Source organism: Protopterus annectens, chromosome 16.part0, assembly GCF_019279795.1.
Source record: "Protopterus annectens isolate FY-2018-M chromosome 16.part0, PAN1.0, whole genome shotgun sequence".
NCBI classification, from domain to species: domain Eukaryota; kingdom Metazoa; phylum Chordata; order Ceratodontiformes; family Protopteridae; genus Protopterus; species Protopterus annectens.
In genome coordinates, this window is record NC_056750.1 from 175,448,846 (window position 1) to 175,464,234 (window position 15,389).

General features: G+C 38.8%; 1 protein-coding gene across 1 annotated transcript in view; it reads right to left on the minus strand.

Annotated features, from left to right (window-relative positions):
• LMLN2 (leishmanolysin like peptidase 2) overlaps positions 1-15,389 on the minus strand; it is a 457,833-nt gene that overhangs the window by 426,018 nt on the left and 16,426 nt on the right. Inside the window, exons 2-4 of the mRNA XM_044058759.1 lie at positions 6,149-6,807; positions 2,955-3,048; positions 152-203 (exon numbers count right to left, since the gene is read on the minus strand). Coding sequence (XP_043914694.1) covers positions 152-203; positions 2,955-3,048; positions 6,149-6,467 — 465 coding nt within the window. The 5' untranslated portion in view covers positions 6,468-6,807. The remainder of the gene's footprint in view (positions 1-151; positions 204-2,954; positions 3,049-6,148; positions 6,808-15,389) is intronic.

The following is a 15,389-nucleotide window of genomic DNA, read 5'->3' on the forward strand; positions in this document are numbered from 1 at the left end:
TTTTTTAACACATTTCTTCTTGAGAGGTATTTCAAGTTATTGGCTTACACCTCTGGAGTATGCATGCATTAAGTATATTTTCTAATATTTTCCTAACATTAGAAAGCTGTTGTTAAGAAGCTCCTAGATGCCAAAATTAAGTAATACCTACCGTTACATCCAGACAAGTCTCTGTACTGTATGTGGGATTCAGCTGACCACATCTGTTAACACAAAAGATGTACTTCATTAACTATTAAAAGGGACATATAAATATGTTAAGTAAAACTACAAATACATTTCCATTGCCAGGAAAAACACTTAGTGAAATAAGGAAAACACTGTCTGCAAGAAATCAAACCCACAGTGTGGTATGGCAGTTCAATGAACTGTAGATAGTTATGACAGTGGTATTTGCATGGAGGCTGTGCTGCTGTTAGTACAGTGTCTCCATCATGCATAGTTTTGCTACTAGAGATCATGCCACTTGGCACTCACCAGGGCAGCCACTGTGCTCAGTACCACAATTCCTACATACTCTCCCAAATGTACAAGTATATTAACAGTAACTAATAAGAACAGTGATGGGTGTGCTTACTGCAGTTTTGTTTAGTTTCTGGATCAGGTGGTATCTGTTTTCAGTCACATCCATGGAAGGTATGGGGAAAATGCAAAGAAGTATAACCCAGACACCGGTGATTGATTACCAAACTTGGTTCTGGAGGAGTTAGCTGCAGAGTGTGGCAAGGAGTAACCAAAGCCAGCTGTCTTATGCTGGGGGGAGGGCTTGATTTATTGCAGTGCATACCAGGTGTCATGACGAGGCAGCATCAAAGCCTGAATATATGGGGTCCCCAAAGTAGTGCTATGATATGGTGTAAATAGAAACTGGTACAAACACAGAAGGATGTATGCATCTCTGAGTCCATCATTGTGGAATGATGGCTGCTAGCTGTCATGTGAATGAGGGTGGTAAGGCCAGCAGGAACTTGATGGCTGCCTGGGTGATGACCTTACATTACTGTCTCTTACCAAAGTGTAACTAATAGGCTGGCGAGGCATAAGAAGGCTGATGGTGAGCAGACATAGAGAGAGGAAAAGACACAATAAACATGAGATGAAGCTTCTGCTTGTGCTTTTAGAAATGACAAACTATGAAGAAGACACCAAGGAAAAAAGCATTTGCAATTTTCAAATGATGTATTTATCCAGGTCATAGAACTCTTTTATGAACTGGAATGACTAAACCCTTATCTAAGAACCAGAGCACAGTCCTTAAAGTAAAGTCCGATTTGGAACTTTTTATTTTTTGGGCTTGGTCAAAGATTCTGTGCTATTAATCCTTTTAACGACATCCGGAGTTTGATATGCATGACATTGGTTATGATTCTAGTGCAGTTATGGCAATATGCTATAAACGTGTTTAGTTATCAGTTTGGATTGCAATGATTGTTTGGTCCCAGTGGAATAACATTGGTAAAGTACATCTCATGCTCTGTTCAGGTATAATCTGGACTAATGGATGGGAAAATACAATTTCACTCCGGGTTTAACATGCTTGTCCTTTATGAATAGGGTAACATACAAAGGATTATGGGTTGTTTGTACTTAAAATACAAAGTGCACTGGGTTAATCATACTTAAAATACTAGGGCTAACAAACTTCTTGGGGAATGCATGGTTAGACTTATGAAGATCCTTATGGATCAATAGCCTGGTAGGTACTGATGACACTACATTCCTGATGACGCCACATTCCTGCATGGGGTTACAGTGATTTTTTGTTAATTTAACTTTCTTCAATCCCAGTATTATTAGACCCAAAGCATCCATTCTTTTAACATTGTTCATAACTGCAATATTAATCTGAGATCACTGAACATGGGGGAATAACTAAGTTTCCTCTCATTTCCAAGGTTGCGTGATTTTGAACTTAGTATATAGTCTACGTGTGGGTCATATAACAGGCTTGCCTCACGCAAAAATTTGAATTTTTTCTTACTTTTGAGAAAATTGGTGGTTTTGATCATTAGCTTTCTTGCTAAATTGTTTTAGACAATGACACAGTGACTCTTAATTAATTACCATGAATCTATTGTAATATTTTAGTACATGGTATCTTACCTACTTCATGGACTGAATATGAAGGAGGCTCTTAAATACTTCATATACTTTTAGAGTTCAAAGGAAACAGAATAGGAAGTTGATTATAACTCAGTATTCAGATAAAATGTCGAAAAGCAAGAATTGTAGTACATAAGTTGAAGTCCATAGACCTTGGCAAATCAAATGAAGTGTTTTTTCACTGAAAGAGTGGCGGGTGAATAGTACAATATCTTAGAGGATATGGAGGCTTAAATTAGTATTAAAATTCCACGCTTTCAGTAAAGCAAAAGTGCATCTTAGTAGGTAAGGCACAGTTGTGTGGGTCAACCTCACACAGTGCTGCAGTATTTTGGTACACAAGGATATTAGTTTAGATTGATTAAATGTTATCTGAAAATTATTTATGTTTATGTTCTTTTTGCTATCCATTTTGACTATATTTTTTCATTTCCCTTGCAGCCAACCATCAGTTTATCCCAGTGCCCCATCCTCCTTCGGGTCTACCTACCCTGATGCAACCCCAATGGCTGGACACATTTCTGAGATGTTCGTGGCAGATAGTAAGGACGGCACATGCAGTCTGATATTCAGTTTGAGCTATCTGCTAAAGTAGGTCTTGTTCTATCTATGGTAATAAGATGGCTCTTTGCTTTGGTAGCAGAAAATTAAATAGGTTGACAGGCATAAGGTAGGTGGTAGGGAGGCTTCAGATCAGAAGTAGAGATAAAATAAAAAAAAATGCTTATAGTGGTAAGGCTAAGAATCACATAGAAGAAAATCTAATAGTGGGCAGAGATATATCATTGTTACCATTGGTTTATGTACTGGCAAAACAAATGAAAAAATAACAAGAGCTGGAAATAACTCACTTGTTATAGTTGGGTGATGCTGGGTCTTTCCAGATGGAGCGGCAGTATTTGTCAATGTCTCGACTTAACAGCAGCTTGTTCTGAATACGGTTCACTGAAGCACAGAAAGGGAGACAGAGTGTGAGGTGGAAACAGTTTTGATTCTATATTATTTAAAGACAACAGTATGGTTTAAACACTTTGATATGAAAATCAGATCCAAAGAGGCTGAATTTAACATGAAAGTAAGTTCATCATCTCTCACATCTGTTTAGAATATCCCTTCTTCTGGTACTTGGCAATTGAATATAACCTGAAGATAGGACTGAGACCTTGGTATATCCAGCTGAGTAAGGCACACACTCAGTTACATTCCTCACATGTCATGTGGAGAGCTAGGTATCTGTCTGGTTAGAGGACAAATTGTAGAAATGGCGACCCAAGCTTCAAATGACACAGAAATTGAACAGTACTTGGGCAATGTTCTGTGAAAAAACCTGACTGGCATTGCTATATTGTTTCATATCAGACACCAGTCATATCCCAAATGATGACTATATTATCTATGGCTCTGTGGTTTTCAGTGTACTTTTGATGTATCAGGCTGTGGGAACATTCTTTGTACAGACTGATTCCCTATTCCTTTTATTGTTAAATAAGCACTTAGAATGTGTGGAATAAATAATTCTAAGATGATTAAAGGGAGACCATGATTTAAATTTGCAAAACTGCAAATTGAAATAGCTTTGCATAACGCTTGTAATCAGAACTATGAAAAATTATGGAAAACCTGCTCTTCATTTAACTGGGAAAACAGGCCTTAATATGAAAGTTTACAGCTTGAAGTTGGCTCGTAAGTAGAAAATACTATATGTCTCTTAACTTTAGGAGTTTGAAAAGTGCATTAATAACTCTCCTAACACATAAAATGAGCTGTAACTGTCCTACCTGCATCACAGTGCAATTGAAACTGGAGATCTGCAAGTCTCTGTGATTTCAGATACCATCTGTGGCAGACGTGACAACAATCACCCTAATAGGGATGAAATGACTTGGGCAACATACATACATGTTACCTATTTCCTTAACCATTAAAAAAGTATTTTATCAAAATTCTATGTAGAGTTAAGAGAGAAATCAAATTGCAAATAAAGTTATGTTTAATCTGGTATGCACACCATACCATTGATTGAGTTTAACAGTACAAATATAACATGACTGAATGTGTGTTGTGTGTATACCTGAGTATGCCTGGCTATACTTATGGCTTTGCCACAGGCTTCAAGTAATGATGCAATCTTAATGGTATTCCTAAAGCACCCCTGGAATGAGTTGAGAAGTAAATCATTAATTGGTGTTATAGACATTTTGCTTCTCTACGGTATAATTGCAGTACTCTCAAGGACTACACTTTGATAAAACACAAGAAAAGTTCAGCAGAGTATCTTAACACTATGAATTAGGTTAGAGCCTGAATAAATAACACCTTGAGTAAGTCACTTATTCAAGAGTTGAAGGAAATGGCCTAGACTCTAGGAACATTACTTACGTTAACATGCCAATTTATTGCAAAGAGGAATGCCTTGGCTAAATCACAAAAGAAAGACAGGAACCCTGAGGGGCAGAAAGTGTGGCTTTGAATTTCTTGAATGGCAGCAAAGCTTTCACTCTGGCATAATTGACATTCATGCCATGTGACCTCAATAAAATGGGCAGCCAGTTCCAAAGGAACAATACTAATACTGTAAATTATCATTACAGCCAGATAGCTAACAGAGCAGTCTGTGAACAAGCTATACTTTATAGGGCTGAGTTTGATTCTTATAGTATCCACTTCCATTTTGTTAGCAAGCGACATAATTAAATAGAAGCTCCTGCCAGGAGCAGGGCATTGTGCCCTGGAGGGTTACAGATAAGAATGAATAAAAAGTAAAACAAATCAGTGATTAAATATGTAGCTTGCAAGGGTGCTATATTTGAAACAAACACGGGAAAGAAATTTAGTTAGTGACCAGTATTACTTAAAATGATTAAAAATAAATAAATTAACTGTATACATTATTTTGAAATGAAGGTCTCAAGAAAAAAATTAAAATTGGGCTGATGGTAGAAAATGTGGAATTTTTAAACTCATTATAATAAAGGATATCATATTACTTCAGATTTCTGGACGTTATTCTAAAATCTAGAAAATTACAATTGCAACATACATATTACTTAAGCAAGCCAAAAAGGGCAGACACAAGAAAAGCAGTTTTGGCCTCAGGCTGTGTTGCATACCTAAGATACAGTAATAAAAGAAGTGATGTTGCAATCATCTTTTTATTTATTTTTAGTTTCTTTATTTGTTAACCAGGTAAGCCCACAAGGCACAAGTGGACATTGTCAGGAGTGACATACTAGCAATGTCTGGCTAAAATCACTAATTCAGAGTCACATAGTTGCCTTTAGATTTTGGAAACAAGAGGCACAAACCAGCTAGCAGGTCTGATGAGTGGACAGGGTAGAGGAATACACCAGAGGGCACCTTTTTTCTGCTCTAAAATAGGTCAGCAAAGAAGCCCATGTGTGTTTTGCTCACAGCATTGATCTAATTACCATGGTATTCTTGACTATGAAGCTGAATACAGTAAACACAGAAGACTGCATATGAGCATGAGAGCTATACACAAGCAAGCACTGTACTTTTACCTAAGGATAGTAACTAACATACAGTTACAAGTTTATAGTCTCTGAATATACTTATTCACAGAGAGGGTTGTAGATCCAGAAATGGACTACTAGAATGAGTGGCGGAGAACAAATACAAAGAGTCATTCAAAAGGGCCTGGGATAGGTAGAAAAGAATAAGTAGAAACTAGAGATGGAGGGGAGGTAGAATGTTATGGCAATTAAAACTGCACAGCAGATAGGCGTATTGTCTAATTCTGCTGTCTGACAAATGTAATATAATGTTATCTGTGCAGTGGGTATCTGATTCCTACAAACTATTCTTACATGTAATTTCAGGTATCCTTCTTCAGGCTTCTTACTTCTCCGAATGTCTGCTACAGTCTTAATTGCATCTTACATAGATGCATTGAGCCTGGCCAATTCATCCCTGTTCATGGACATGTTTTGCCATGTAGTACAATGTAATGTATGCAGTGGATATCTGTAAATCTGACAAACTGTTCTTACCTGTCATTCAAGGTGTCCTTTTTCAGAGTCCTTACCTTTCAAGATGTTTGCTATAATCTGAATTGCATCTTGCACAGAAGCATTGAGTCTGGCCAATTCATCGAGGTTCGTTGACATGGTTTCTGTGCTCGAGTACCATGCTTTGATCCGCAGTGGATGCAGAGTTAATTGTGGAACAGACGACCGGGCAGAACGAAGGCTAGAAGGTGTACGTAGATCATGAGAGTGGGACACAACTTTCAGGGATTGCTGTACCTCATCATGGATGCATTTCCCTGAAGTAATGGGGGTGGGCACAGCAAGCAGAAGCAATAAGAACCAGGCAGTGAGCAGCACATATGTCAGGTTTTGCATTCTTTTTCCTGTAACCTGTGATTAATTTGCTGCTCAGCTAATATGATTATCAGATAATACTGAAGACTGTTTTTCTGGCATTATTGATTATAGCTATAGACAGTACACATCTGAGTTGAGAAGACTGGCTCATCAAGGGCTAAAATCCATTGTAAGATGCGCCAAGGCAGATGTTGTAGGGCTGGAGGCTTTCTGCGTAATACGTCACTAGACCCTTGTCTTTTCTAGCATCTCCCTTCTCGTCGTTGTCCAGGCAGGTGTTCAATATTCCAGAGCATTCATTGAAACAGCCGTGAAAGCATTCTTGTTTTTCTGTGCCATCTTCTTTATGCAGCAATAACTTTAAAAAGAATTAGTTATAATTGTTAAAATGTGTGAATTACTCCACAGTAAACAAATTTGTCTTCTTTTGTGAATTGAAATTCATGTTACTATCCATGACAATAGCCTTTAACCAATATATTAAAGCTTAGCAGACATGTACAGACTTTGTATTTTGATGTAATTATTTTCAATAATATTCATATTCTAAAACCATATGTCTGTTTGTGTTGTTTGTTTGCTTCTAAGATGAATACTCGTGACATGCCTTCTGAAGCTTTTCATGTAAAATTTCACCTCTAATGCTGGTTTCATAGCTGAATCATGATCCTGCTTTCTGTTTGTCTCAGCTGGACTAATTTTCTGCCTGGGTTATAGTTATAGTATTAATGTTTTGGTTCTGGCTGAGTTCAGAAGGCCACTGAAACTAAGAAGCTATCAGTTAACAGATGTATAGTGGTGTACCAATATTTTTACTGCTTGTGTCAAGCAGATATAACCATAACATAGCCTGTCACTACATCCACAACTTCTGCAAAATATATTAAAATATGTCCTAGATTTTTTTCTCTCTATATATTGTTACAGCAAATAGTTCTTTACCTAGTCTAATCCATTTTATAGGCTAGTTTATGTTTTCTCTTCGTTATGGTTGTTTTTGAATTATTATACTGCTTTTGGCAGTGCCATCTGTTGGTTTTTCTTTGAATAACAGTTGTAAAAAATAAATAAAAAGACATCCCACAGTTGCACCCAGTGGATGACAATCCTTTTAGAAATTTGTGGGCTGAATAAGTAAGAAATCTGAAACTTTGGTAAAGCTATCAACTTGGCAGGGTATGGCATTGAGACAAAGCAATTAGCAACTTCAACTTAGCTGCCAGTATCATGTGTATTATTAGGTCTATGTTATAACGTTGAAACTTCGTAACACTGAAACTCATAATGCTAAACTCATTTCACTGAAAACCCATAATGCTGAAAACTCATTTCACTGAAAAGTGTAGAACTGTATAGAATTGTGTAGAATATATGCAGTGGTGTCATTTATTATCATAGGAGTTATTAGGGACGTGGGTCTAGCACAGTGTGTGTGAATTGTGATGCTCACCATTATGTTGTACCCCCAGATCTGTAGATGTCCAAGTTAGTGCTTGAGTACTGATTCACTGTGTGTGGTGTTGTTTTTCTTTTCTCCATGGTTGTGTCATCATGGAGTTAGTATATATATCTATATATATATATATATATATATATATATATATATATATATATATAAGTAAGGGGTGTGTGGGGGGCAAAGCCTCCACATAGGTGGTGCCGGAGGGCTTGCTCACCTGCAAAAAAAAACATGTTTTTAGGTTATATTTCTTGTAAAGAATATTTTTAGTGAAAAGAGTTTTCAATGTTATGAGTTTTCAATGTTATGAGTTTTCAAATTAAATGGGTTCAGCATTATAAGTTTCAGTGTTAGGAAGTTTCAGTGTTATGACACAGAACCGGATTATCTAAATAAAATTATGTCAAAATCAAGTGCCAGCTGTCTTACACAGTGATGTTTTTCAAATGCTACTAAAAGCTATAAACATAAAAAGGAATTCATGCATGTTTGGAGATTACTAAATTTTCATGCACTGAAGTTATTTTCTTGATGGAAATGACTGTAAGCTCCTTCAATGTGCATTTGTTGAAAAGTAATATCATTTACGCAAAAGTTCTTCTGAAGCCAGTGGGTGAATACTCAGCAGATATTGCAACCATACTATACCACTGCAGCTGCCCTTGTGATAAGTATATTTAATAATGTTTCACATTTGTCCTAAATAACATTTAAGTGTAAAAGTTTGCATATACTAAACTGTAGAATGAATTTCACGTTGGAACTAAGTAATAGCTGGCCATCTGGGAGTGCATGTCAGACCTATGGAACAATGGATTGCCTACTAGATTGATTACTGAGGCACTGGTCTCTTAATGTTGTCAGATCATGACTCTTCATGTTTACTGAAGCTCTCTGCAGAAGGGAATCTTGTAAACAAGTAGGCTTATCATACCAAATGTTTCTAAGGATAAGTCATGGTGGATCTTATAACTAGTAGTCACTGGGGAGAGGGGAGGGGACTGTGAAAGCTTGTGCACTGCTTTCTTTATCTGAAGATGATTGCTTGGGAGTCATTCTGGACAGCATTGTTAAAGGGAAACTCCATTAAGACATTTGTTTGCAGAAGCCCAACTCTAGGATATGGAGCAATAAAGTTTTGATTATGATTCAAGCAGCCAGATTTTGAATTGTAGCTCAGGTGCTTGAAGATCCAGGGTAAGGAAGGGTGGCATGAGTGGCTGACACCAACCTGCCCAACAAAGGGAAGGAGAAGTACCTTTTTTCTCAACTGACCTTTAGCATTTGCTTCCATTTCAGCAAAATAGATACTAAAAAGGAGGGGGACCAGTACTGAGACCTGGAGGACTCCTCAAGTGACTAGCCTCTTCATGGAGATGGCCTCACCTGTTTTGACCTCTTGTGTCCTATAAGTGAGCCAGTTGGCCACCCAGTTGCTGATAAAAAGGGTTTATACCTAAATTAGTGACCTTTTCTCTAATGCCTGAGTGGGGTATTGTATCAGAAGCCTTAGCCAGGTTGAGGTAAGCTGTGTGCACAGTCGTATCTTCATCCAGTGCTTTTGTGACCCTCTCAAAAAAGTCCACCAGATTTAATAGGCATGACCTTCCTTTAAAAAATCTGAACTGTGATGGGTCCAGCTTTTGCAGGTTACCTATGTTCTCATTTATTGCATTCATGGTGATTTTTTTCCATGGCCTTATATATGAGGCTGTAAGACTTATGGGTCTGTAGTTACTCCAGTCAGTGGTTGGACCTCCTTTGTGCAGAAGAATGACTGTAGCCAACCTCCATTTCGTGGGCACAAAACCTGACTAAAGGCTCCAGTTGAAAAGTAATTTACGTGGACCAGAAATGTTATATTTCATGCTACTTATCAAACATCCTGGGATGTTATCGGGGGGCCATTGATGCAGTGCTTTTGGTCTTGGAATGTGCATTAATGATCTGTTCACTAGTAATGGTTGCAGGGATTGTGTTATGTGGTATTTCCTTTGGACTATCAGGGGAGAGTGAGGAGAAAAATTTGAGCTGAACCTGTCAGCCAAAAGGTTGACAGTGATCTCCAGTTCGGTGTGGGTGATGCCATTTGCAATAAGTTCTGCACATTGTTGTATATTTCCTCTGAGGTTACATAAATAGCTGTTGAAAGCTTTGTGGTTGTCCTTTGCCCGAGAAGCTATTTTTTCTTCAAATTTAGCCTTTCTAGTATTAATTAACACTCTTAGCTGCCCGTTAGATTGGTCAGAGTGCTTTTAGTATATATGGCTTTGCCCTGTCTATGCTTTGCCAAGATTTTTTTTCTTTTCTTGTATAACTGATATTGTGGTTCCACCAGGGTGGCTTGTCTTTTGAGTTTGTCTTAGTCTTAATACGAGTGGGCAGAGCTCACTCTATACAGCTATCAATATGGCTGTACAGAGGTTTTGTAAATATCTCAGGGTATTCTATGATGTTTACTGGGTTTGGGATGCTTGTAATTTAGCCAATGTGTTGCTTAGTAGAGAGAGAGGTTAACCTTGGAATAGCTCCTTTATTTCAAGTAATAGTGCCTTATAGTCAGATCTGATGAGCGAAGCTATTACTTTTGGTGAGGAACATTGGCCTCCCATGTTCATGAGTATAAGGTCAAGGATGTTTGTACTTCTGGTAGGAGAATGGACCAGCTGTTCCAGGATGTTAGTATTAACAAAGTTTAGGAATTGCTGGTCTTGTGCATTAGAAGTGGTGTAACATTCCCAATCTATAGAAGGGGTAGTTGAGATCCCCCATGGATATTGTATTGGGATGAAAGGTGAGGGACTCTAGTAAATTGAGACAGGTAATATGGGTTTCCTGGGGCATAGAGGGGGACCTATATGTTGCAAGGATATGGTATGAGACCCTGTTTATGGAGAGTTGCACATATATGAGATCCAGTGGGACATGCACTTTATTAAAACTAATCTCACATCCATGCTAGTTATAGACTGACACTCCTCCACCTTTAGTTCCCTCCTGTGCAGTAGCTGGTCTAAAGGTATGAAAGGCATTATAACCTTGCATTGATGGGGTATTCTGAGTGACCTTAAACCATGTCTCCATTATTACACAGATGTCTACACTCTCCAGGGAGAGGAAGCCTTGCAGGAAGTGGAGTTTCTTGTTAAGACTTCTTGCATTGAGCAGTACCATCTTCAGATATTCCTTCATAAGTTCATTTAAGTCAGTAGGTATATCAGTTTGGCATTGCCTAAAAAAAGCACTATGGGGTGGAAAAGGTCTTTGCCAATATCCGATTGCCTAGAGGGGATAAGTGCAGGCCATCCTTGGCAAAGCAGCATGGTCTGTCAACCATGTCCTCCCATGCTGTCAAATATTTTACCCCCCTGGATTGGCACCAGGAGCTAAGCTAATTGTTAAAAATCAATAATTTTCTGTTGGTAATTTGGCATCATCCTTGAAGAAGGTTGTATGCTGCTCAGTCCTAGGTTCATACCTGCCTGAGACACATAATTAGCGAGCTCCATCATGTCTCACTTTACATATTCAAGGGAGGTACATCTGAGGTCATTAACACCCACATGAACTATGACCGAGCCATACCTGTGTGAGAGTGTCCCTGTGGTTCAATGACCTGAGTGCCTGTGTGACTTGATGGATCCTAGCCCCAGAAAGGCAGATAATCATGACTCTGTCCTTACTCAGTCTGTCGGGAGGGACATAGGTGTGCCTCACTACTGAATCACCAATGACAAAGAAATTTGGCTGTGTGCTGGAGTGCCTTAAGGGCTTAGCAGTAGAAGCATTGGATAGAGTGTTATTATGTGCAGCTGTGGGTGGCAGTTTAATGGAGTCTTTACTTGATGACCTGAGGACCATTTCTTTGATTGTGCTGTGCAGGAGGCCTTAGTGTTTTAGGAAGGCTATCTGTAAATGCCTTAGCATAAGTAGTTTTATATGTAGAGTCTTTAACCTGTGCAGTAGAGATGGTGCAAGTGTCACTGACAACCTCTATTTCATTAGTTTTGGTTGTATGAGATAGTTTTGCCTCCGACATTAAAGTGTATTTACACCTTTCACATACACTGTCTGTTTTATTAAGAATAACTGGGTTCTCAGTGTACATGAGGCAATTGCTACAATGCCTCAGAATACCCATCTTAACCAGAATGGCCACAGAGAGATAGAGTTGGGAAGTGCATATTCATGGCCACTGACCTACTAGGGACGAGTGAGAAAAACTTAAATATTGAACAGGTCAGTAAGACAAGCAACTTGATGAGCAATGCTCAGCTATGAGCAAACTAGATGGTCTTGTAGTTAAAAAAAATCTGACTAGACAGTAAAGCCACAGAACAAAGACACCGAGAATAACAGCCGCAATAAGCATTCACTAGCAATTCCCAGCTCAGAAGGGTGAAGGCTACCCTCTCCCCCCACAAGAGTGGTACATCGATACAATGAGTTAGGAACTTCTCTCTCTCTCTAATGTGTCTTGTTTACTTGTTGGTATACATTTAAGTTCCTAGTGTGGGTTTTTGTAGAGACACTGGTTTGGCAAAGAAATAGGAAGTTGTATAAGAATGGGTCTTTCGTGGGTTGAAAAGGGAAACACAGATCACCTTGGAGCAACCAGATCGCTACTAAGTATATGGACAGCTGTGCCAATCTATCAAGATATTTGAAGGATTTAAGGTCTTTAAGTCTTTTTTGTTAAAAATCACTGGACCTTTCCAGAGGAGTGATATGACTGGATCTGTACATACCAAAAGGGGGACATTGCATTCAATGATGTGTCTGATAAGAGACGAGTACATTAGTAGGAAGTCTTCTATGGATCCTGAAGATATTCCTTAGAAATTAACTGGAACTTATAGAAATATTTCCTGGCTATGGTGGAAACATGATGACAGATTGAGAAAGAGTTGTCTGCATAACTACCCAGGCCTGTATCTATATGAAGATGAATAACATACAAGGTGGGAGCAGCCTTTTTTTTTTTTTTGCTGAACTGAACTGAGCTGCACATTTTTGCATTTAGCTTGTGACCATTTTCATTATACCAGGTATGTGCATATTCCAGCCTCATTAGTGGATGACAGGCTTAGATGTCTGCAAAATAAATGCCAAACAGGAAAGGGCCAAGCACTGATCCCTGTGGAAGTCTAAAGCAACAGGTTAAGTCTGCAAGGTATGTTAGTCCTGTGTTTGATTTATTCATATTTTTCATTCATACTGTGTCAGTTATCCCAAAATTGGTTTTAGGTCAGCCCTGAAATGAGGCACTTCTGCTTGTGAACTTAAATAGTTAACAAATGAGTGATCAATAAAAGAAAAAAAAATGACCTCCTTGCTTCATTCTGCCTAGTCTTCTATACCAGTGCCCCCATCTGTTACTGAGTCTATCAGCCTCTCTTTCATTACCCAAGCTAACACCAATTTTCTCAGGCTGGGGCCAGAGTGGAAGCTAAGGGAATCCTGGCGGGGGGGGGGGGGTAGTCACACCAACAAATGCTTCCATTAGGGAGAGTGACTTTTTATGTTATGACTTACCCTCTTGTACCTCCCCCTTCTGCTCCACCCATTCCAGAATTGCCTGAGGGCTACTCCCATCTTTAAGGACCATGCCTGTCCTCAGGCAGTGCAGAGATGAACACCCATCTTCTGCAATATGCATGCCCATCCCTTCCAGCCAGCAACTTGGACACACAAGCCGCTAATCAACCTCAGGTCACCTTGGAACATAGTTCTAGCTTTATCACTGTATGCCACGGTACTGGCTTAACATTACCTCATTGTAAGTAGAAAATGGGGTAAATGGGGGTTGGCTTAATGGTTAATGTTACCTCACAGGCACACAGTACAGGGTTTAAGTCTCACTTTTGGCCACTGTCTGACTTTTGGTTACACAAGTAATAGTCTACTGACTCATTGCCTAGTGTTTACCTGTGAACCTATAGGTCATTTACTCTCTGTCTGTCTGTCTCTCTCTCTCTCTCTCTCTATATATATATATATATATATATATATATATACATATATATGTGTGTGTGTGTGTGTGTGTGTGTGTGTGTGTGTGTGTGTGTGTGTGTGTGTGTGTGTGTATGTGTGTGTGTGTGTACATATGGTTTACTATTACATAGTTTAGACTTGAAAGCTTGATTACCTCAATCTCCAAAAATGAAGTGCTGAAACAGAGAATGCCAAACACACACCATACCTACTATAATCTCAAATCCTGAAATACCCTACTGCACTGGACTTAGGAACAATTGCTAACATGGGCCCGGATGGGGATGAAGGTTGGACATTCAATATTGCCAGTCTTCAACATTCTGAACAGTGACGTGATGTTTCAAGGTCAGTCTTGTTCTGGCTAAACTTTGACCTTGTAATTGCAAAGTGTATACATGAATCACTTACCACCCGGAGATTGTTGAAGGTTCCCAGAGTTCATTTAGAAATGGTGGGATGATGCTGTTCTGCAGCCTCAAACCCATTGGGCTTTCCTTACTACAACAGATTCACAGATGATATCAAGATTTTTTTCATCCTTTTATCCCCACCTTCTGGCAACTATCAACCTATCCATGACCCAGGTTGGCCATTTGTGCCCCTTTGAGTGACAGCTAGTTTCAGGGAACTATCCAGGCTAGTAAGCTTAATTCCTTGTCTTCCACAGCAACTGATGGATTTGGCCTGCAGTATCAGCCTTCTGGACGTGCACTTTACTGTTTACTCCCAGCACCAGCTGCAGTGTGCTGCGCTTGGTGTATATGCCCCAGTTATAGCCCCTTTATTGGTGGCAAACTTGGAATGACCCAGTCTTTGCTGAATGCCACTGAAGCAGTTAGCCAAGTTGCTTCCCTCCTCATAACATGGGTGATTTGGCTCTGTCAGCTCTCTTCTACTCTTCATCATTGACTCCACCTGTGCAGTTCAAAGGAAGATTCCAGGTCATCTGGTTGGCATACAATTGCTCACTATATATATATATATATATATATATATATATATATATATATATATATATATATATATATATGTGTATGTATGTATAGTCCTTGTGAGTATACTGGCATACAGGGAAATCTGTGAAATGGACATTATTACCTTGCAAGAGTAGTAATAAATCAAAATGCATTCTGAAGTCAGCTCTGTTGTTTGTCTTGCTCTGGTCACTAACTGGTTAGTACATTTTTACTTCATATTTGCTTTAAATGCCAAGATCATGTTCACTTTCCTAACTTTTGGAAGAACATGCAAAAAAACTGTTATTTTATTGAATTATGTCTCAGTGGAGCTTGTGTGTGCATTTCTGTCTTATTACTTATTTGCATGAGTGTAGCTTATTTTCATTCTGAAGATAGACCCCCCAACAGCTCCTAACTGGTGGGTCCATTTTGATACCATATTTGCTTAATGAGAAAGCTCAGTTTGGCTTTCTTAACTTTTAAAGCTATGCGTTAAGACACAAAACCCTACATTATTTTTTCTTA